At 40.5% G+C, this 24,367-nt stretch overlaps 2 protein-coding genes across 2 annotated transcripts; one reads left to right on the top strand and one right to left on the bottom strand.

The window, feature by feature from the left end:
* Nucleotides 1-198: 198 nt before the first annotated feature.
* On the bottom strand, nt 199-2,490 carry asphd1 (aspartate beta-hydroxylase domain containing 1). The gene is made up of 5 exons (XM_070848581.1): nt 2,038-2,490; nt 1,557-1,763; nt 1,113-1,320; nt 542-655; nt 199-308 (listed from the first exon to the last, which is right to left on the bottom strand). Exons 1-5 carry the CDS (start codon nt 2,488-2,490, stop codon nt 199-201), a joined length of 1,092 nt encoding a protein of 363 aa, XP_070704682.1.
* Nucleotides 2,491-5,287: 2,797 nt separating this feature from the next.
* Nucleotides 5,288-22,565, top strand: sez6l2 (seizure related 6 homolog (mouse)-like 2). The gene is made up of 18 exons (XM_070847983.1): nt 5,288-5,364; nt 5,567-5,695; nt 5,803-6,018; nt 12,174-12,307; nt 13,011-13,203; nt 13,836-14,021; nt 14,152-14,335; nt 14,849-15,012; nt 15,711-15,905; nt 17,796-17,934; nt 18,979-19,175; nt 19,333-19,527; nt 20,092-20,286; nt 20,386-20,577; nt 20,738-20,776; nt 21,238-21,355; nt 21,522-21,633; nt 22,536-22,565. The coding sequence occupies exons 1-18, from the start codon at nt 5,307-5,309 to the stop codon at nt 22,563-22,565; spliced, it is 2,676 nt and encodes an 891-aa protein (XP_070704084.1). The 5' UTR covers nt 5,288-5,306.
* Nucleotides 22,566-24,367: the final 1,802 nt, after the last annotated feature.

The raw sequence follows: 24,367 nt of genomic DNA, 5'->3' as shown, positions 1-24,367 counted from the left end.
TGATAATGCGTTCATGTGGCACTTCCTGGTGCAGACCATAAATCCAACACCACTTGAAAGCCTGGCTAATGGCTTGTGTAATTCTTAGGGCAGATTCACACAGTGATTCATCGACTGGAATGAGATGCATGACACACAACAAGCAGGGCGAAGGTAAGGCATCCCTGCATATTGTATGTTGGTAGTGCAGGAGTAAATTCAGAGGTCAGGGCTGAACATGAAGTCCAAAGCTTGTCTCTCTGCAGCAGCCACATTTGGATGCCAGAGGTCCACACTCAAAATGACTCGGGGTCCAGCATCTGGAGGCCCTTTAGAGATCGAAACAAATGCAAATTTTGTCAAAATTGTGGTTCAACTGTTGAGAACAACTCAAGAAATGGAGCAAAACTACTGAAGATACTTGAGTTGAGTTATAGGCACTTTACATTCTTTTTTCTTTTTAATGAATAAATGCAGTTATTAACCATGTGTCTGGAAACATGATATATGGCCACAAATTACGATAAAATTAGTTTTTAAAAATGTTATGTGATTCACCAACCCTTGTGGGATACAGTGTGAAGGAACGAGTCATCAACCAGGAGGCAGTGTCCCTCTGACCAGCATTGAGGCTCCCCTCCGACCACCAGCTCACACAGGGGTGGAGTCTGCAGACCTACAAAAGTGATGTCTGTTTTTAGACTTCGGAAACAAAATATTATGTTTTCCCTTAGCTAAGAAGGCCGTGCACTCCATCCCTGTCTGTGTTCAACGCAGAGAGGATTACAGCCAGACGGATCACAGTACAAAATGGGCTAAGGGAAAGTGAACCTTAACCCTGACCTACAAAGTATCACATTATGCAATAGATTAGTATCTGGTTATTTTTCTCCTCTCTTTTTGGTGTAGTTAAGTCTGACAATAATGCATTAGTTGCACCGGAACAATTCAAAAGCACATAGTATTCTGACACTGACTCAGTGAGTTACAGTTGAGCACAGTGCAACAAATTCCAGTACACTGTGTGACGAAAGAAAAAGCTTGATTAACTTTCACAAGTGAAGGGTCGTCAGATTTATCCAAGATGCAGATAAATGCAGATAAACCATGATGAGTGTAATTCTTTTACTCACCAAGGTGACAGCGTAGGCGTGTATTGGTGGGTCCATAGGAGCTTCCCAGTGTAGCTCCAGGCCCCAACAGCCAAAATCCAGCAGATCCCAGAGAGTTGCTGCTTATAAACGTACGTAGAGAGAGAAGTGTCCGGTAGGTGCAGGGACAGGAGCGACAGTTTCCTGCCACACAGACACCTGCACTGTACAAAGGAAACGCCGCCTGACCCTGAAAGAGACAATGACCAGCAATTAACATTATTGAGATGAGACAAGCAAATCAGAATTAAACAAATCAGTTATTTTAATCTCTTATTAACAGCACATATACTGTAGGTGAATTTTTTAAATGGAGAAATAGTCACTTCCCTAAGTCACAGACAAGCTTAGTTATTGTGAGTGCAAAAATACATTGTCAGTGCAACACACATTTCTTTCCTTTCCCATAGCAGGCCTGTAGTGTACCTTTGGTCCCAGACAGGTCCAGCCTGATTTTGGATCAATGCCCCGCTGGTAAACAGCCTTGAATTCAGCCAAGATTACAGAATAGTTGGCTTCCAAGACCTCAATGTCATGTCGATGAGCATCACGTGGGAAAAAAGGAACACTTGGGACATCTGGCAGGAAGAAAAGATGAGGCTTCTGTATAGCAGAGTGATCATTCAGTCTGACCTACAGTCAGGACAATGAGAAATCAATGGTTAATTCTTGACAATGTTTCTTTTGTCCATTATTTGGAGAAACTATGTCCTCAAATTAACCACGTTTGGACAAAATGAAGTTAGAACAACCCTGTTTACAAAAGATTATGCAGTCATGTATGCTATAAAAACAAAGTGACTGTGATCAAATTCAATGCAACACATTAGTGAACAACACACAAGACACAAGATTTACTGCCAATTGTAAGCGCACCAGCTTCTGACGGCATGGAATAAACTTGTACCTGCTCACGGAGGCCCTTGTGAATGCGGCCCATGCCCACCCAACTGTAGCGTTTGGCATACTCCTGCAGTGCTGCGTACAGTTTCTTGGCTTCTGCAGATGCCTGGGCTGGGAACAAGGCATGACTCAGCACTGGGGTGAGGTAGCCCTGTCCCTGCTCCTCATCCTCCTCTGTTTCCATGGAAATAAAGGGAGTAATTTGATCACTTCTCGACAGCTTGGATCGCACATTGTATTTTGGTCCTGCACAGCTACCGCCACGGGACATCATGGACCGCCTTGAGCCTGACTTGAGCTTTCCAGCATGTGCATGGCCTGGGATTGGCAGATCAGAGCCCATCCGATAACAGTGCCACAGAAAAAGTAGCAGTAGAGTCCACAGAAGGCCACTCAGTGAATGGACACCCAGCTCAACATATGGAGGCAAGGGAAGTGTGTTCATTGACCAGTGCATCCTTTAAATTTTGTGAGACACTAAAACACTGAAATAGAAACAGATTGAGAGATTATGGTAAGTACGATAAAATAATCTCTGATTATTAACTATACCAGTGAAATAAAAACTGTGTTTTTAATGGCCTAGGATCAGTTCTTCTACTTCATGACTATTAGCCTTTAATGTTGATGCTTTTACATAATAAAAACAACAGGAATAAGTGTTCTTGGCTGTCTTTGCTACAATCCAAAGACATTGTTTGGCTTGTCAAAGTCTTGCAGATCATGGTGGCCCTGTTTGCCAACAAAAACAGCCTAAAGAGAATGATAAACCGTCCTGTGTCAAACAGCAGACTCATTTATTTTCTTTACTTTAATCCCCTCCAGGGTCACAGGGAGCTGAGACCTATCCCAGCATGCTTGGAAGAAATTAGTGAAACATTTCCAATAGGTTGCTGGTCCATCATGGAGCCGGTGACCCTTAGCTGCTTCTGAGACTGACGTCATGGTGTTATGTAAGATGTAGCTAAAGATTTCACAGCAGGCAATACTCTGAAGTCATATCAAGGCTCTCCACTTACACCGCTCTGACTTGGCTGCTAATTCAGAGAATGTCCTCTTCTTTTTTTTAATGCTAAATTCATCATGTTTGCCTTTGTCACCTTGAGGTCTGCAAATTAAACGGGCTAGAGTTATGAAAGATGACGGATCAGTCTTTGGAAACTTCTTCAAAGTTTTCCCTATCAGCCTCAACTTTTGTCTAGTTGGGATACTTGTCTTATGATCACAGTCATTGTAATGCACTGTTTGGTGCTCTCTTTCCCATTGAAAAGTCTGTTCGCTGGCTTTCAGCTGTTGTTGTTGTTGTTGCTGACACTAATAGTTTTTGTCACAGTGAACTTTGGCACAATGAATGTAATTCTAGGTTATGATAATGTTGAAATTAATCATTAGCAAATATGAACATTACATGGGTAGCAAGCAATGCCATTGTTTATATATTCTGTGCAAAAGATTTGCAGAGCACCCACTGACATGGACCCTTACTCAATCATATCAACTGTGCAAAAGTACCAGGCACCAAATATTGGAATTGGGTTGTATATAAATAGGATTTCTTCATCAGATGATAAAAATGTTCATGATAATAGCGCAGGCAAATTTCTGTCCTGTAAGCAACTGGTCTGGAAACTGATTTGCACACGATTTGATCAAAATCTTGTGTGTGTGTGTGTGTGTCTGTGTGTGTGTTTAGGATGTAAACAGTGAGTCAGACAGACAGGCTGAGAGGTTTGATTTTTTTTCTTTTCTTTCTACTGTTACAAAGAGAAAACATGAATGCGTGCACGTCTGTGTGCGGATGTGTTTTAGGTGGGAGGGCTCTTTCCCTATAGGCTTATTCCAACACAATCGTTTAGTAGTTGCATCAATTACATGCTAAGTGATGATACTGCCCACTGGAAACACCTATTAGGCGACAGCACGGCTACGCTTCATAAACTGTGTCCCATAAACTGTGGACTTGGGTCGTTTTTCTTGCAGTCGCTTCAGCATTCATTTTGCTTTTGCTCTGCACCAGCCCACACAGCTCAGCTGGCTCATATTTAATGTCCGCATTGCATGTTTGCGCAAACATCCAACCATCACAGGAAACAAACGGGCACAAAAGTGTTCGCCATGCATACCGTACGGCACATGCAGGCCTTAAAATGAGCAAGCGTACACTGCGTGCTGCATTTCTATCCGTCTGATTACCTTGATACACCGTGCAGCCTTGTTTCGGACACACTTCAGCACCGTGCTGGTGGACAGCTCCTCCAGCGCCCACAGACAAAATGTGGATATCTCCCGCGCGCCGCTGCAGTTCCTGCGTGCGGCCGCTAGGGCGCACCTGAAGCTTCAACACAAATGCCCTCACATCATAGCCGAATGCGTCAACCACACGGTAACCAGCTAGGGGCATCTCACCAGCACAATCCCCGCCGTGTTCTCGGGGCCTAAAGCAACAGGATACAGTCAAAGTAACAGAGCACGGGACGCAGCCTGGAAGATAAAGGTAAGCGACGGGCGCCTTTCAAGGTTGCTGAGACGGTTGTCGGTCTCTCGTTGGTGATGACTGATGCCAAAAATCGTCCTCCGCACAAAGAGGGCCGGGGGAGGTGCGAGTGATGCCGCCTCGTATAGCCCCATCATTTTGTCACATCAGCCTGGCGATTTCACCGAGGAAACGCCTTGAATAACAGCATAGGATCTTTTTGACACGTTACCACAAACAGGTTGACAATAGAATGAGGTTTACAGTCTGCCTGCGGCGAGGGTAGGCTCGTTTGGTGAATAGCGCATTTTCGGGCATGTTGTTGCAGATTTGGGTGAGAAAATGCAGAGGGAAAGCGTGAATATTAAACCTTATACCCCGTGAGGTGTACCTGTTCCCTTTTACTAGACCTGCAAAATAAACTTTTATTAAATTCTTCTTGACGCTTCTGTTTAACATTAACTGAATGCATATTTGCAGATTGATAGAGTTCAGTTTTTACAGTATCATTTCGCAGTGATCTTCTAATCCGAGTCATTGTGGCCTGTGTGATGTAAACATGTGCACAGCACCTGAATTGCGCGAGAATTTTAAACGATAGGTCTGATAATTTGCTATTCATTCCCACTCCAGCCAACATGTGCTATTTCTGTGCTCCCTGCAGTAATTATAAGCTACTAATAAGCAAATACATTACAGTGCAGAATACAGTAATTGTTCTAATTGCATTATTACATAATAGTTTAGTAATCTATCTGCTCACTTTAACCTTCTCAGGTCATTCAGTTTCATCCAAAGCCATGGGGTTCACACGCCTTGCTGTGATGCTGTCTGTCACCATGATCCACCTTGTTTCAGGTAACTGTGTGTGTGTTCGCTAATGCATGCACATTTTTGTCCTGCCATAATCATAGACTAATGCTGAGTGTTTTGTTTACCTGAAATCTAGAAAAGAAAACGTATGTTCTATGCTGTTTGCTTGCCATGTCCTGCTAACTAGGTTTGTTTTTATTTTGTTTCTGCAAGTAGCAAAAACAATAATAAGTCCTGGCTGTTTCAGGTATGAGCTTTATGACTCCTGAGCCTGATACACCACCAACATCAACCCCAGAGTCGAACCCTCTGGGTGACCTGATCCATGCTGCCCTGCAGAGTAAGGAATACTTGGGAGAGCATTCTGCAGGCACAGGTACACTAGGACAGGCCTTTATGGCTTAAGTAATTCAGCTACAGTACATTCAAGGTGATTAGTCATTGGAAATGACACACACTGAATTGAACCTTTGGAATTTGCAGGTACCACCACCAACCCAACGCAGGCTGTGCCTGGACTTGGGCAGACTGAGTCAACAGCAACAGTCATATCACCAGGGCTGCTCACCACAGCTTTAAGCTCCTCTTCTGCTGCCAGCCAGACAGGATCAAGGAATACTATGTCCTCGCTGCCCTTAGAGGAGGAGACAACCACCACTCTGATCACCACAACCACCATAACCACAATGCATGTGCCAGGTACCCGCACGACCCCACCTAGTCTCAGTTGTTAAGTAATGCAATTTATGGTTCTGATTAAGGGATGTGAAAAAACTTTGAACAAACAATTCATAATCTCACCTGTAGCTTTAGAGCTGCTCTGATTTTAGTGGTGCCAACAGCTACAACAAATTCCTACTGAATCACTTTGGTTCCCTTCGTCACTTATGTCCTGTCTCTGAAAAAAGAGTAACAAAGAAACGTTGACGGACAAGGTAACGTGAAACATTTTGCCATAAAATATTCATGATGAAACATCAGCAAGGTTACTGTACAATGGGTTATTTGTAAAGCAAAAGATGTACATGGACTGAATTTCTTTTCAGAAAATTGCGACACCGTTACATAACCAGTGTTTAGTGACTTAGTGCTCATTCTGTAGGCTAGATATGGAGCCAGCATAGCTACCTGCTATATAAAAGCAGTCATTTACCATTTATCTGTTAATAATGTGAAATGACATTCTGTAACCTATTCAGTATTCGGTATTTAGATATTTTGCTCAGTATTATTTTTAGCCATTTGAACATGAACTGAGAACAATTTAAAGTAACGAAACTTCAGTCCATGCTTCTGATTTAATTACTAGAAACTTCAAGTGCCTCTGTTATTTCTACATTTCAGGGTTCATGCTTTAAACGTTTACAGCAATGAGTGTACACAGAATGGTGGTGAAGACGATGAAGTGCAGTCCTGCTCTCCTGTTTGATGTAGTCAGTGAAACCTGCTTTTCTCCCCTATTTCTCCTCCATAACCCAAAGCAAGAAAGCATATTGGTTAACCAGCCTGAACTGCTGTGAGCTGTCTACAGCCAGATGTATCAGTAATATGTCTTACATCAACATGTGAATCTTTGACTTAAATGGTGAGGATAGCTGGCACTGGAAAAAGATACACATATGGTGTACCCAGCAAGTACAGCAAAGGGCAGTGAATCGAAATTATGGAATATGCAGTTTTTTCCCATAGCTGGTTCTGTGAGGTGCACTGATGATTTTAATCCGAGTAAAACTCCTTATACCTTATTTATTACTTTCAATAAAATCTATATCAGTCAGGACAAAATATACAGACATAAAGGCTTATAAAAAGATTTTGGTGCTTTAAAACCAGTGAGATATGAAACATACAATAGAGGCTTTGTGCGTGCGGTGTGTCTGTGGTCAATGCAACAAATTTACTGTTAGTGTCCTCTCCGTTCATATTATCACATGAAAAGTTCTGTATCTAAAATAATAATGACAATTAAGTCTAAATGTCCTATTTGCGTGTTACTTATTATCACAACAAACAAATTAAGTTGATGATTTAACTTGGGTTCAGGGGCAGGGCCACGCCGCAAACCACACCTCTAATCACCTACCAGGTTTCTTCAACCCAGTCAACCCATTCAGTGCTGTTTGTCTCAGATTTCTCGACCCACCCTCCCTCTCCCTTCTATTCATCCTTTCTCCTCCCGACCTCATCCTACATCCAACTCATCCATGCCTACATCCCTTTATCCTCTCTTCCCTCCTTCCCTCATCCTTTCCTATTCAACCTGGTACATACCTCTCCCATGTGTAATTCTAGGTACCGTCCGGGGGCCTGAAATGAGCTCGGATGGAGAACATGCCTGAGACAGAGCCTCCAAACTGAGTCTCCCTCCACCTTTTCTCAAATACATCCCGGACCACCTACCAGACGACATCACCCTTCCACATTCATCCCTTTCATCCATATCCATTCATCTGTCCGGAACATACAATATTCTGAATATTGTAAATGTCATTAAACTCAAATGACATTATGTTGTGGTGTGGTCCTTGCTAGTGAAATTAAATTTGATCAGCAAGCACGAAAACAACGTATTAACTGAATAAAGAGCAACCAGGTGAACTCATGAATACTAATATCACCACTGTTACAGTCCTTATATTGTAAGAGGAGAAGTATTTACTTGACAAATCAGTCAGTCAACAATGCCATCATGACTGGAATACAAACAGGGAGAATAGCATCCTTTATGAAGGACTGTCACAAATGGATCTAAGTGAGACAACGTTACAGCATTTCCTTTCAATTCAATTCAATTCAATTCAATTCAATTCAATTCAATTCAATTTATTTTGTATAGCCCATTATCACAACAGAGTTGTCTCACAGTGCTTTACAAAGTTCACTGAAATAAACAAGAAGTGTAAGCGAACAAACAATCTAATAAAGAGTCCAGCAGTCGATGAGGCCAATGGATCAGTCCGAGGCATCACCTGCCCTTTATGACCCTCCTTCTTCGGGAAGGAAAAACTCAAAAAAAACCCAAATCCTTTGGCTCCAGTGCCTGTGCAGCTCTCACTGCAGGTGGATGAGAGCTGTTACTCACTCTGGTCATGACATAAAAGGCACGATTACAGCAACAGCTACACTTAAGAGTTGGGGAAATGCAAATGAGCAGGTAGGAGATGGGTCAGCTGATTTGTATTAGGTGTGGGGAGAGAAATGTCATTCAAGATGAATGAGGTTGTGTGTGTGTGTGTGTCACCTATTTCCTCCACGGTTCAATTGTTTTTATTGTGTTTTTACTGGGAATTGTCATTTCCACCCCTTTTTTTAAAACAGCCTCCAAGTAGTGAGGAAATGACTTCAACTCTGAAATGCTCATTATGTGTTGTGGGCACAACTTATTATACATTCTCTGCCATGAATGAATAATGTGACGGCACACAAGTGCATCTGCTACGCGCAAACCCTGTCCGTCTTTAACAACTCCAGAGAATTGCTGCTTCTAGGTGGCTAGATTTTTTTATTTAGTCCTACGTGTCTGAGTTGCCGCCACCCAGGAGAACCGTCATGCAGCATGAGCAGCTGTGTTGATCACAAAGATGATAATGTCATTACCCAACCAGAAAGCCTGAGTCAACTGAGAGGTGAGGGCCCTATCCACAGCCAAAACACCTGCGTTTCAATCAAGGTGACAAGGAAGCATACAGCACCACCAGAGCGAGACTGAAAACTGGCATCACAGAGGCCTAAAGAGTCACTGGAGAGAGCCCTCAACACCAACAACACCCAAGATATGTGGCAAGTGATCCAGATCATTACAAGCTACAAAAGCACGAGTATACCCATCACATGTGAGGCCTGGTAACATCCCTGGCCATGTGCTAAGAACATGTGCCAATCAGCTTGTTGATATCATCACTGATATATTTTTAACATGTCACTGTCAAAGGCAAGCATCTCCACCTGCTTCACGACAGTCACCATCGCCCCTGTACCTGAAAAGTCTGTAGTTTCAAGTCTAGATGACTACAGACCCGTGGCACTCACCCCTATTGTGATGAAGTGCTTTGAAAAGCCGGTTCTCCAGCACGTCCCAACCATCCTGGACCAGTTTCCATTCAGAACCATGAGATCCTCAAAGGATGCCATCAACTGGATATCGAAGTTCCTTACAAACAGTCACCAGACAGTCCAGATTGGTGGTCACACCTCCTCTACTCCGTGACTGCAACCCCTGACATAGAGAAAGCTCTATTGTGAGAGTTGCTAACAACAACATCATCATCAGCCACATTACAAACAACAATGAAAATTCATGTTGGTGGGGAAATTATCAACCTTGCAGAGTGCTCAACATCAGCAAAAGCAAGGAGATCATCAGTGATGATTTTAGAAAAAATGAGGAAGACACACACCACTGTCTACATCAATTCAGCTGAGGTGGAGCACATGAGCAATTTCCCAGGAATCACTGAGAACCTGTCATGGTCATCACACATCTACACCCAGGTGAAGAAATCTCAGAAACTCTTTTATTTGTCAAGGAAACTCAAGAAAGCAAAATTCCTCACCTCGTCAACTTTGCAGAGGAGCAATAGAAAGCTTCCTTACAGGAAACAACACAAATTGGCATAGGATGTGCACAGCTCAGGACAGAAGGGCTCTGCAGTGGGTGATTAAAACCATGCAGAACATCATTGGTACCCATCTACCAAGTATCAGTGATACTGGTGAGATGAGATGCTTGTGCAGAGCCCAAAGGATATTAAAAGACAATACCCGCCCCAATAACAGCTTGTTCGCCCTGCTGCCGTCTGGCAACAGATACAGAAGCATCCGCTGTCGTACCACCAGACTTCAGAGCAGATTCTTTCCTCAGGCTGCAAGACTCTTGAACTCATCCATCGCTCTCCAACTTGAAAAAATATTCTTTCTTGCATAGGAATTGGGACTAAAACTTGCATTTTGTTGCACAACCCGTGTTGTAGAATGGTAAATATGCCTTGTACCTTGTACCGTGAATTACTCTTTGGCACTTAATTCTATACACAAAATTCTACCATAAATGAAAAAGTTACTTTCGCCTTATCAACGCTTCTAGCGAACACTTGTTCATTGTTTCTGTTCATTGTTTGCCAAATGGACTCTCCAAATGCCATTTATTTTATAAGTTGTGTTCAATAATTTGATTCTCCCGAAGCATAGCAGTAGTTTCAGTCAGCCACATGATCAATAAAATAACTTAATGCAGGGCAATCAAGACATGACAGTTTCACCCAAGCCAATGATTCAATTATGCCAGTACTCACTGGTAGGGATTACTTTTAATTGGTGTACTGTTACTGACAACTCCATACTTTTACATAGTGATGGTAAGACAGATTGTTATTATCAGGCTTAGATTTTGCCCCAAAGATCAGGCAGGAATGAGCTGAGATGAGACTTAATTATACTTAATGTAGTTTATTTGTTGTTCTGACAATAAATATACTAAAGAGATAAGCCACAAGTAAATGATATATGGAACTTTTGGATACATACATAATAATACATTTGTTTACCAGATTGTTTCCAATTAACGAATGATTTTCCAATAGCTGAGGTACTCCATAATCTCTCCATGAAGAGGTAGTAAAAGATCCTCTGTGCTATCCTTGCATCAAAATGTGCCCCACATTTAGACATGTTTGCTGTTTCTCTACATAAAGAAATGTGTCCAGTAATGAGATTCATAGTAGGCCTTGCTGGTCTTTCTACTTAAAACCAGGAAACCCAACAAAAGCCTGTTTTACCAGCAATGCACAAATGCCCTGCAGTTTCTAGTTTGGACGACTGGTACCTTTTGCCATTCCCATGTAGGCAGCAAATAGTATCTTTTACAAATAGTAAAAGATGCAATTACCACATGTTACAACTTTCATAAATGTACACAACTCCCAGCATATGCTTACCACAAAGATTTGTACTGGAATATGAGGTTTTCCTAGAGCCCAGTTATGCTTCCCTTAATCTATTTGGAATTTTGACGGTTTGCATATTTGGGAGGAGGGCTGTCACCGGCTATCCAGCAGTGCACAGCTATTTTGGTGTCAAGGATGGCTATAATATGCATATTTCACAGCTGACCCACTTGAAAGAGGAAAACAGCAGTGGACAATCCAATCCATATTTATATGCACACCAGAAATACAGTTTTACTTTATTAGTGCAATAATGGCAGCCATGCCGAGTCTTACCAGTATGGTCATAATTCTTGACAGTGTCAGTCAGACACAATTGCTCCCTGGATCAAGGTTTTTCTATCAGTTAACTAAATCACTACAGCATCAACATACATCTGACAGCACTAGCACTGGCAAGAGAGGTTGTGTGTGTGTGTGTGTGTGTGTGTGTATGTTGTATTGTGCATCTGCACCTTCAAATTTGAAGAAAGCTTCCAATGTAATTCTTTATTTCCAGTACAAGGAGTTCCTCATAACGCCCTGGTTTGTGCAGTGTAACTCATCAGGAGTGTAGGAGGCATCTTTGAGAGTCAGTGGATCCACAGTCCACAGTTCAATAAAATACATTGTAACTTCTCTCTTATCTTCACATCGCTGTATGCTCTCAGCAGCAATCACTGCTCATCCAAGTCCGCGTCCAAAAAAAAAGCAGGTTACTGGGATGCAACAATATAAGAACCTACCAAGAAGGCCTTGAGCACTTGAGCAAAGTTCTTAAACAATATTAGTGTGAGTCATGCTGTTGCTGTAAAAAACTGTATGTATATTTGCTGAGGCTTTCTTGTATGAAATGAACTTAAAAGGCATTAGATGTCTTTCTCAACACACATGTTTGCTTCTTCTTCTCCTGCCCTTCTCCTCTTTTCACAGTACAATGCAATGCGACTTTGTCAGCAGTGGAGGATGTTGTCGAGTCACCAGATCCTGCATCAACATCATCCTTTTCCCCTCTAGAATGCACCTACAGCATTACTGTGTATGCAGGTTATGGTGTAGAAATTCAGGTAATGTGCATTAATTCCTATTAATTACTAACCATTCATCTTTTCAAATATCAACCCTTTTTTCAAATGAACTACATACATAAAATAGTCCATTTCAACATTTAATTCTATTGATAATAGATATAGATATAGCATATAAACTAGACTTATTCTTTGTAAAAATATAGCTGAAGCATTTGTGCAATGTGCATGAATTTATGGCCAGAGTGAATAGATAGTTAGTGCCTATGACACAGAAATCTGATAAGATCTTTTAATTCGTGTGATCTTAGATATCTGTCAAACCTGATACACATTTTGAAATATATTCAAGCCTGTGTGTCCCAGTTTTAATCTAATAAACAACGGCATGATTGGTGCTATATCTTGAGATCATTAACCATTTTCCAGATTTGGAAAAAAGAAAAAAACATTGCGGTGATCACATGGGAGTACTGTGTAATTCTAATTGTAACAGTGTTGTAGCAGCAGTATGGTCAATCAGCTGCACAGTGTTAACTTTTCACTAATGAGACCCAAGTGGAAGGTGAGTGTAATGCCTCTAATTACTAAACTAAATTAAGATAAATTCACATAGCAAATGGTTTTCATTTGATCATCTTAAAGGTGAAATGTTTGCATAGAAATACACTGCACAGTATGTCATGAGTTAGTAAGTAATTATTTCACTTGTCGCTTGCTTGTTTTGTTTGTTTCCCTCTAGGTGAGGAAGGTTAACCTTTCTAAGAAGGAGTCTCTGACGATCATGGGGTATGGAGGTTTGGGACCAGAGCTCTTAGCCAATGAGACCCTGATGAGGGAGGGTCAGGTGATTCGCAGTACAACCAATCAGGTGTACATACACTATCGCAGTCTCCAACAGACCAACCACGGCATGTTCAGCCTCCACTATCAAGGTAGATGATTAGAAGATTTCATAAAATAACTAAAAATGACCTTTCCATTGGTACCCTGGATCTGTTTTCTTGTTGAATAGTCATAGCATGAAGAAGCGACGAGAACGTGTTCTGCGACTAAAATGAATACCTGTATACCCATGTACGTACTTGAAGACATTATCCTTTCAGTTTGAAGCCAGAAGCATTTCTGAGTGGCACATTTGTCACTGCGTAACATTCAGCAAGGAGGAATAGATTAGATGATGATGATAAACAACATTTATTAGTAGTCAAGAAAGCAACCAAGAAAGGTTTTGGTGATTAGACTTCAGGAGCATCTTCATGAAATGACCCGTAATACAATAAGACAGTACTGGTGTTGGTAATGAGACAGCCGGTGACACTCAACTGACTCACCTGAGACAACATGGCCATCATGGTGGTGATGTGGGAGGTTGAGGGAAAGCCAGAGTGAGAGCATCACAGAGAAATAACGACTTCAATATTAACAAACAACTGGTTCTTTCAAAATCAGAATGAGAAGGGAAAGCTGAATGGAGAAAGATCTTTTTCAAACTTTAACCTCAACTTTTTATCTTCAGTGTTACAAAAAAAAATGAATTCCTTCTCTGTTTCATCAACATCAACAGCCTTTCTGCTATCCTGCCCATTCCCCCTGTCTCCTGAGGGCGGTGGTGTGACAGTGACAGACATCCATCCTGGAGGTCAGGCACATTTCCACTGTGATCCAGGTTTCCAAATTCGCGGCCACGAGGTGGCTACTTGTGTCAACACAACACAACCACACTGGAGCACTCCTGAGCCACAATGTGTCGGTCAGTAAACTGATTTAGATTGGAGTTAAACAGTGTAGCTATTACAATATTGGCTACTTCTTTGGTAATAGTGTGATTGTTAAAGTGGTGGATTTTGGATAATAACATGAGTAATATTACTTTTCCTTAGCTGTGTCTTGTGGAGGGTGGATTCGTAATGCAACAGTGGGCCGGATACTGTCTCCACTCCCTCCATCTGTCAGCAACCACAGTAATGGAAATAACCTGAGCTGCCACTGGTTAATAGAAGCCAAAGAGGGACACAGACTCCATCTACACTTTGAGAGGATTGCGCTGGATGAGGATGATGATAAGTTAGTTTGTGTTTCCACTAGATTGTGTATCACAGAATGTTTTTTTGGACAGTGGAGGGTACAACCTTATCATTATCAATGTTCTGTTTGTTGTGACAAATAAGGTTTCCTTTTTTGTTTGTTATCTTTCCATAAACTTTCATATAATGTTCATTTGAACTGAAACTTATTTTAAGGATGTTCTTTTTGTCGGTCATGCCTAAAGCTGTCGCATTTACAATAGACAGTTAGGCAATAGAATAAGAAAAATATTAAATGAAAACTTTCATTTAAAAAAGAAGAAAACTGTTCTTGATTCCACAAATGAATTGGAAAATAGCTAGATCATTCTAGACCAAAGCAAAATGATTTTTATTCTACACCAGTGCCATGTAAGTTACACTAGACTTGATGTTGATTACCTTCAGTCTGCTACCCATGCACATTCATGCATTTCTTATTCAGACACTGATTATAACATCTCCCTCATTTCCCGAGCTAACCACTGGGTGTTTGTGGTTTATTCCTTTTTAGGTTAATTGTGCGCAGTGGAAACAGTTCCCTGTCTCCACCGCTCTTTGACTCAGACCTGGATGATGTCCCAGAACGTGGGTTGCTGAGTGAGAGCTCCACACTGTACCTGGAGCTCACAGCTGATTCTTCCTCCATTCCTCTGCTTCTGGCACTGCGATACGAGGGTGAGCACAGAGATTTCGGATACTGCATCCTTTTCCTTTCATGAGGTCTTTTTCAAATTCAGCAAAACTCAAAGGCAGTGGCAGACCAGCGCTTCCTTCTAACCTCATTGTTGCGTAATATTCAATACCTGGGTCAGCGCACTGCCTGAAAACAAATTGGATATGATTCATTATAGAATTACGAGAACCCAATTATAAGAATTCACAAGGCTCTGAGTTGACGTGTCACTTGTCACTTGTATTTTAATCTCAGACCATCTAGTCCAAGGCTGATATTTCTAATCTTGTTAATTTAAAGATAATTTAGTTAGAAAGTTGATATGTTATATATTATATCTAAATTGGGAATAGAGTGGAATGGGCTACAGCGCTTTAGAAAGGCTTTCTTTTCATTAGTTTGTTGTTGTGTTTAAGAGCTTTAATAAGCCATATGTAAGTGCTTACAGTCTGCCTTCACTTCAGTGGGATTTTTTTACGTTTTGGAGATCCTCACTGTTTAAGCTTTTAGTGTCTTACACCTGGGATTTTTGTGCATGTTTTTTTTCTTTTTTTTTTTGTAAGAGGGTTTGAAATTCTGGGTCATCTCAAGGGAAACGCTACTCTGCTCCCTCCTCGATCTAAGGAACAGGGAAAAGCTTTTTCTGATCAGCATACACATCCACACACTGTGTCTAACTTCTTTTTCTGTCTATTTTCAGCTTTCGATGATGAACACTGCTGGGAGCCCTACATGCCTCATGGGAATTTCAGCAGCAGTGACATCACATATCAGCTCGGCACCACTGTTACCTTCACCTGCTCTCCGGGCTTTGTCATGGAGCAGGGTTCAGGGACAATTGAGTGTGTCGACCCCAGCAATCCCCACTGGAATGACAGCGAGCCTGTGTGCAGAGGTACGTTTCAGGATTGAGATTCAGTTGCAGTGAATAAACTACAATTTCAACCTGTGTGCCAGCAGTTTATGATATTAATTTTTTTCATCTTATCAGAAGGACAAACTATCTTGTTGCGTGTCCTTCCTTCTGTTGTTTAATTTGACTAAACCACTTATCCATATTTCCAAAACACATCGACTTTTTCAAATTTTTCAATTCATTTGGTTCATTAATATTCAAATAATTATTTTTGTTACCAATTAATCTGTAGATTTTTTTCTTGATTAATCATTTGGTCTACAGACCATCAGAAAACAGCGAGAAATGCCTCTTACAATGTCCTAGAGCCTATAGTGATTTCATCTACTCTTGTTTTGTCCAACCAACATTTCCAAACCCAAACATATTAATTTACCTTAATGTAAGACTAAGGAAAGCAGCTTATCCTCACATTTGAGAACCTGGAAATATCAAATTTTTGGCATCTTTGCTTTAAAAACTGACGACATGATTGAATATTGGATTAAATGGCTAATTGTTGCAGCTCTAAACTGAATTGTGTTAGGGTGGGTCCCTGAAGTATCAAGATGTTGTAGCAGGAAGACTACAGCCTTGCTGACTGTGTCATCTGCTGATCTGCTGGCATGCTGTGAAAACCGAGAGCAACAGAGAGACTGAGGCACATATAAAACTGGCAGAGACATTGGTCCGGGTCAGGGACTGGCTCAAAACACAGGTGCTGTAGTTTCAACCAAGCCATATGCTGTGTGGTACGTCTGCTTGCAGGATATCACAAGTTTGCTCGTACACAGTGTAGAGAGGTGGATGGTGGGAAATCGCTCATTTGAGTCCTGCATGGCAAAGAGCCTCTTAAACAATGGATGGATTAATGGATGGATGGCAAAGAGGTCAGAGCTTCCAGGGTTGTTTTGAGCACCCATGTATGGCAAAGGGCCATCTCTCTCTGTCTCAGAGTGAAAAATCATTGACTGCTTTAAAAACAAGTGATCAGCTGGTCGGTAGTTGTATTTGTTATTAGTAAAATTTTATAAATCTCTAAAAATGGAGCTACTCCCAAAGCAAAGGTGGTTCTCAGTATTCAGTCCTGGTGGCGTTATTCTGCTCACAGTTACATATTACATACATATTGTGCTCTCACTGAAATATATTGACAAATGTTATGGTGAAAATGTTTCCAAAGTTGTCTGTGTGTTACGTAACTGTCTTCGTGCACCATTTGATTCCATCACATGTGTCGGTGAACAATCCAGGATTTACCCCACAACCATTGGCTGCTTCTGTGTCTTTGTGTGTGTTTGTGGCTTCACAGTTTCATGCCTCAGTTTTAATAGGAGGTGCTTTGTAGGAGAGCAAGTCCTGGCAAGCAAATCAGCAGCATATTCCAAACCAGATCTAATCTAATGTGCCCTAACAAGCAAAATTGTGGGTTTGCATCAAAATAGAAGTGCTTCATTTGGCTTCTGTCACTGCTGTGTGCATCCTAGAGTTGTTATTTCCCTACTGACACAATTTCCTGGCTGTTTGTATTTTATTTCTGCAAGGGCCGCAGGTTACTGTGGTGTAAGCGTCAAAGTGACTGTTCTTTATATTCTTTAATCGATCATGTTATGTAGCTGCCGAATAGTAGACAATTATTAATTAATTAATTAATTGATTACATCATGGAAACACCACAGCTGTATGACAAATGAAAGTTTTAAGCAAGTCGTTGATTATGACATCTGCCTTCTTTAAAAGCCCTCTCTCCCGCTATTAATAATTCATTTTTCTCCAGTTGCTTTTCTTTTTCCAGCTTCTGTTGTTATTTCATCACCCCTTTCATCATTCTCTCTGTCTCCCAGTCCACGTCCTCACCACAGTTTCTCTCCTCTCGTCTGCTCTGTAAAGCTCTGTGTGGAGGGGAGTTGACCGAGCCCTCGGGTACCATCCTGTCTCCTGATTGGCCCCAGAGCTACTCCAAAGGCCTAGACTGTGTATGGCAGATCCATGGTAATGAGGAGAAACGCATTGAACTGGATGTCCACATGTGAGTACATCTGATTTAAGTTGTTGGCAATTAAAAGGCAACCAACCATGTTTTTGTGTGTGTGTTTTTTAATCAATAAACTGAATGTTGACTTGCTTATGTCACAAAGAAATTAGCACAAAAAAAACCCCTGCAAATATAGTATTACACTCCCTTTACTACACATATGTTGCTTCCAGTTTTCACATTTGTGGAGTTCAAATTCTGTGGCTTGGAGGAAAGTTATTACATACATGTACTTGTATAATGACAGACAACTACATATTTCACACACAAAATTAAACCACTGCACAGCTACATCTAGATAAGTAATCTGATTTTATTAGTAGAAGGACATGTTTCAATACTACCAATTCATGCAATATTTTGTATGATTTTTTTATGCCACCCACAGTCTGAAAAACATCCTAAATATTTTGTTGTTGTTGTTGTTGTTGAATGTGTAGGATAATCCCCTTATACTGCCAAACAATAACAAGCCATACAATATATTCGATGTCAAGAAAAGCTTTGGCAGGAGATGGTAGAAAAGCTTTTGATGACACAGAAATGTTACTCAGTAAATGTGCTTACAATGTATTTTTCCCCCTAGAGAAATAGGGTCAGCGCCAAAATGAATGTCAAATGAATTTCAAAAACCTTTAACACACAATCTGGTACACAATCTAACCAACATCCTCGTGTCAAAATCAGCTCATTGCTGTGCCACATCTACACAATTTTAGATCATATTATTCAATTTTATTCTCCTCTAACATCTAACAGCAAGTTTACATTGTGATAAATGATCTGCTGATTGTGCAAAGACTATAGTTAACATCCTTTGTACATATGTAAATTATACCTCATTAAAAAGTAAAATAGCTAATTATAAAGAAAGGAAGACAATATCATGTAGCAGCTTTACATAATCTTCTGCCTCTCCTGCTTTTCCGCTCTGTGCCGTGTACTGACTAATACGACACGTCAGGTGGGTGGACTGCTCGTCTTACAAAACAGAATCTCTCATTTCTTCTTTTCTATTCTCTTGTTTCCTTCTTAAAGTTTAAACATCCGCCACACTGACGTGCTGACCGTTTTTGACGGACGCGACCTCATGTCCCATGTGATCGGGCAATACCTGGGCTCCAAAGAGCGTTTCCAGGTTGTGTCTGGAGGGTCAGAGGTCACCATCCAGTTTCAGAGCGATCCAGATGATTCCAGTTTCACCCTCAGTCAAGGATTCCTCATTCATTATCGTGGTACGTGCATTCCTTCCCTGTTTTATGGCTCAGAGTGAGAAAATATCATTAGATATGCACCAAGCCATCATTTGAACAGGACAAGTGGGGTCTTCCACTACCGAAGAAGAGATCTTGACCAACCTATTTTAATTTGCTCTCTTTGTGTGTCTTGCAGAGGTTGAGCCAAATGACACCTGCCCCACCCTGCCTCAAATCGAGTTCGGCTGGTCCAGCTCGTCCCACATCTCCCCTGTGAGAGGCAGTGTGCTGACCTATCAGTGCCAGCCGGGATATGACATCAGTGGCTCTGACATCATCACCTGCCAGTGGGACCTCTCCTGGAGCAGCAGTCCACCCACATGTGTTAAAGGTGAGGCAGGCAACGGGACATACTTCACAGATCTCAGCTCCACACAGAAAAGCTTGTTGAGGTCTGGAATCTGGAAGTATAAACGCTAACAAATGTGACCATTGTATGTAAATGTTCGATAAAAAGAATAGGTATAAGGGTTTCGCTTATATGTTCAATGACAGAATACATTCAGGTTTTAACTTTTATCAAAAACAATTGACACATTTATCATCCATGACGCTCCTCCGTCCTTTATTCTAAGCTGTCTTTTAAGGAATAGTTTAATACTTGAAATTGTTTACATTTGAATGGAAACAGTGGTAAACAGCTAGAGCAACTCTGTCCAAAGGTATCTAATATAAGCTTAAACTACCCACAGAAACTTCTTTTAAAAAAAGTTAAGGTCACTGCCTGCTGGCTGTAGCCTCATAATTATTGTATAGACATGAAGGAGGTATTAACCGTCTCATTAAACTCCCCACCAGAAACAAAGAATGTTGAATTACTTACTTTTTGATAAAAGCACTTAATGCCAGGATCAAGTTAAATACTGTTATATGTGTCCCACTTTGTCCCCTACAGTCCAGCAGTGTCCTGATCCAGGAGAGGTGGTAAATGGAGCGCGCTCAGTGCGCCCTGAAGCAGGTTTTGCAGTTGGAACAGTCGTTCGTTTCTCTTGTAACCAGGGTTATCAGCTGGAAGGACCCAGCCAAATCTCCTGCCACGGACGAGACACTGGCAACCCCAAATGGAGTGACCACAGCCCAAAGTGTGTCTGTAAGTCCCTTTCCTGTCTGTCTGTTTATGAAGTATAAGTTTAGAAACCAACTCCAAATGCATGACTGTTCTCTGTGTGTTTTTGTGTGCTCTGAACAGTAAAATATGACCCATGCCCAAACCCTGGTGTCCCTGACAATGGTTACCAAACCTTGTACAAGCACAGCTACCAGGCAGGAGAAACTCTGCGCTTCTTCTGTTATGAGGGCTATGAACTTATTGGGGAGGTCATTATCAACTGTGTTCCCGGTCATCCCTCTCAATGGAACAGCCCGCCGCCCTTTTGCAAAGGTAAAGGACATGATTATCTCCACTTTCTTATATTCTGCTCTGGACCTTCTAACCATTTTAAAGATTAGCTGCCAACAAGAATATAGATCAGCAAAAAATATGCTAATGAGATCCCAAAGGTGCATTTAATTTCTCTGTCTCTTGTCTTCATTTCCTGCAGTGGCATATGAAGGGCTTTTGGATGATCACAAATTAGAAGGTGATCTCTTGTCTATTCTCCTATTTGTGATGTGTATAAAGTCAAATAGATCCTGAAGATTTAATATTTACAGTCACCACATGTAGGATTTGAAATCGTTACTTGGGCATCATCTAGTGATGGTATTAGGAACGACACTGTGATAGATGGTGCCACAAAAGTAAGCATGTTTTTTGTACACACTGGAACACTTGGGGGATACGACCACTTTTACAAACAATATTTCAATGTACTTCACGAAATATATGGCGTAATTACCGCAGGCTTTAAATGAATTTAGATTTAGCGAATAAAATCTATTGTGGTTGTCTGTTTGTGTACTGAAAACATAGAGCTTCTCCAATTTCACAGTCTATTTTTAATGTAATGTCTATTTTTAATAACCAAATCAAGAGTATGCTGTGAACAGCACAGTTAATGATAAAGCTTCTTTTTGTGATGACTTTTTGACAATTTCACAGTGTCCCAGTCATTCGAGCCGTCCCATCAGATCCTGAGTGAGAATATTGCTTTGGCAATAATTCTGCCAATCATTCTGGTCATCCTCCTGATTGGAGGGATTTACATGTACTATACAAAGTAAGTACCCCTGAGTAGCATTTAGTCCTCGGTCGCTCTGTACAAACATTAACACTCATCTATCTCTGCGGTTGTACCACTGCTTTTAGTTTTCTTCACCTCAGTTTTTATTCATGATATTCAGTTTTATTATTCATGTGGTTATATGTCATTTTCTCATTCACAGCATATGCAGACTAGAGTGGAAGCCGCTCTTCTGGAAGTCTCTTTCTCACACACACTCCTACAGTCCCATTACAGTCGAGTCCGATTTCAACAACCCGCTTTATGAGGCAGGAGTAAGTATAAGGCTTATACTTTAGAATATTTTGTATGTATTTCATTTTTATATAAACTAAGTTCACAGTCCTTCATCTTTTCCTTCAAAGTCTGTAAGGATAATTTTTTTTTTAAATGTGGAGCCTGTTTTTTTATATTTTGGGTCTGAAATGATTGCTAGGTTCAAAAACTTATGGAACTGGTCCAGTATATTGTCTTTGCCAGCAGCTGCAAACGGGCAGTGAATGAGCTACAATCCTTCGGGGCAATTGCATCAGATCAAAGTACGTCCACTAAAGTGCTTGTTTTTGCCACTAACATGCGCAGATTGTTATTCTAACTGTCTGACAACTTAATGGAAAGGATCCCTACACATATAGACCTGAAAGATCCTTTTTATTTGACCAGAAATTAGCTTTATACCACTCAGTTCAAAGCCACCAGACTCCATTGACAAAAGTAGTAATTTTACACTGGAATAGCTAGTCTACTGCTGTCTTTATCAGTTAATTTGTTTGTGTTATTGTGTAATTTTGGTGTTGTAAAAGGTTAGTTCGGATCCAGTACAATATTTGTGTACCACACTGCAACACAAACAAACAGACCAATCGAAGCACCACTAAAGCAGCCACTCCCGTTCTCTGTGAGGTAAAATCGACACTTTTGCCAACAGAGTCTGGTGGGTTTGAATAGAATGGTACAACAATGATCCATAATGTTGTCAGACAACCTGAGTCTGTCAGAGGCAAAACAAGCACTTCCAGCAGATGTATTTTGATGCAGTTGCCCCAAAGGATTACATTACAGCCTGTTCGCTGCCTCTTCTCGGACCTAAAATATGTTTTAAAAAAAAATATTACCCTAGAAATACAGTTATCCTTTAAATGTTTTTTTACTGATTGATTTTTTCCTTTGACAACAGGATACACGGGAGTATGAAGTATCCATTTAAAGGAGAAAATGGGGAAAAATGTCATGAAAGATTAGATTCTTTTGGAAAACAAATTCCTTGGTATTATGAGGCCTCATTCCCCTATTATCATTCATTTTAACTTTCTATTTACCATCACTGTATCTCTGGTTTATCGATTGTGGAAGTGCTTTATTTTAATTTGTTGCACTGAAATGGTGGTCTGCCAAATGTGGGTCCTACTTCACGGTCCAACTGTCTGTATGATCAGGACTGGTGCCTTATGAAGGGTAAGAAATGAACAACAGAGAAAAAAACAAGTGTGGGAGGCATAGGAGCAGGAGAGGGGGAAAGGGTGACAAGAAAAGGATTCATTTATTAAGCTGAATTAATATGAGGCCAAAACATCAGAGAACTTGGCAATACTTTGTTTTTAACTATTAAAAGTTAGGGTCACGAGCACACAGTACATATTGATTTTTCTTTTTTTTTTTTTTTAGCGTGGCTGATGTTGCAGTTTTCTAAATGATACAGTAAAGGGGAAGAAAATCTTAATTTCAATCATGACAAAAAGTTAGAGATCAGCAGTCATTTTCTCTCTTCCTCACTTTGTCTCTCTCTCTCTCTCTGTAACACACACACACAAATTGAATGTAAATATCTGACTTAATATTGATTGAGGTTGATATATATACTAAATCATATATATATATATATAAGCCTCACATATACACTTATACAAGGTGGCGGGAGGTTATATATTTTCATTATATATGTAATGAAAATTCAGTGCCAAAATATACTGTTAAATAATTTAATGTCCCTAAGTGTTTCATCTGTTGTTGCAATACTGTTTACAAAGGCAGTGTTTATTTTATTCTTCGCTGTTTCTGGAGTGCACCGTCACCCAGTGTCACATGACATCTAAGAAAAGGTGAGGACATGAATGTCATTATGCTTAGAGCATGCACTGATTGTAAATTATATTGCTTCTGCTCAATCTTGCCATCATCATTATAGTTATTGACAGTTATCATTGTTATCAAATTTGATGTTGTATGCACTATGTTGATGAAAAATTACAAACTTGGCTGCTTGCTGTGATGCATTATGTATTTATTTACAACTGATTGTTTTAACAGTGGATGTAGTCTCATTCACTGTGCCAAACGAAGGATCTTGGAGACTGTTGCTTTGTAGACTTAATTCTTCTCTTATCATCAGTAGCATTTCTTTGCTTCATATATGAATACACTCTTTTGAAGGCAGTAAATTATTTGCTGAACTGGAAATAAAGTCTCTGTTGAATGGTGTAAATCTTGTACAAATGAGCTTTTATTTTTCCAAATAACTGGGCTATACCGACATTTGTGGTAGAGAATTCGTACACTGTGTTAATACATGTATAATTCATATAATAGAAAGAATATCACAATGGAACAGTAAATGTAATGTTTTAGGGCGGGCAATGAGAAATACAAAATTCAGCGTGGGGGCTGCTTACCAATATTTAAGGTGTCCCACTCACTCAGTAATCCAATTTGAAAATGACTTTACCTCTGAGTAGTGATGGTCATGTTTGTGTATCATTGTGTTCACCAGAAGGGTGAGCCATTAGCAAACATTAGTACCTGCAAGACATTGAAAACCCCTAGTATACAATAGTATAGTACAGTAAAATAAAGTATAGTATAGTATAGTATAGTATAGTATAGTATAGACTAGTACAGTACAGTACAGTACAGTATAGTAAAATAAAGTATAGTACAGTACAGTACAGTATAGTAAAATAAAGTATAGTATAGTATAGTATAGAATAGTATAGTACAGTACAGTACAGTATA

Source organism: Pempheris klunzingeri, chromosome 17 (assembly GCF_042242105.1).
Source record: "Pempheris klunzingeri isolate RE-2024b chromosome 17, fPemKlu1.hap1, whole genome shotgun sequence".
NCBI lineage: Eukaryota > Metazoa > Chordata > Actinopteri > Acropomatiformes > Pempheridae > Pempheris > Pempheris klunzingeri.
The sequence above is the reverse complement of the archived record's forward strand: the minus strand, read 5'-3'. Positions and strand labels throughout refer to the sequence as shown.

Excerpts from the sequence above, each read along its gene's own strand:
- asphd1 (XM_070848581.1), bottom strand. The coding sequence starts at position 2,490 with ATGCACTGGTCAATGAACACACTTCCCTTGCCTCCATATGTTGAGCTG. Across the intron at positions 656-1,112 it reads ACGCCTACGCTGTCACCTTG|GTCTGCAGACTCCACCCCTG; the intron begins GTGAGTAAAAGA and ends TCACTTTTGTAG. Across the intron at positions 309-541 it reads TCACACTGTATCCCACAAGG|GGCCTCCAGATGCTGGACCC; the intron begins GTTGGTGAATCA and ends CGATCTCTAAAG.
- sez6l2 (XM_070847983.1), top strand. The coding sequence starts at position 5,307 with ATGGGGTTCACACGCCTTGCTGTGATGCTGTCTGTCACCATGATCCAC. Across the intron at positions 17,935-18,978 it reads ATTGAACTGGATGTCCACAT|TTTAAACATCCGCCACACTG; the intron begins GTGAGTACATCT and ends TCCTTCTTAAAG. Across the intron at positions 19,176-19,332 it reads ATTCCTCATTCATTATCGTG|AGGTTGAGCCAAATGACACC; the intron begins GTACGTGCATTC and ends TGTGTCTTGCAG.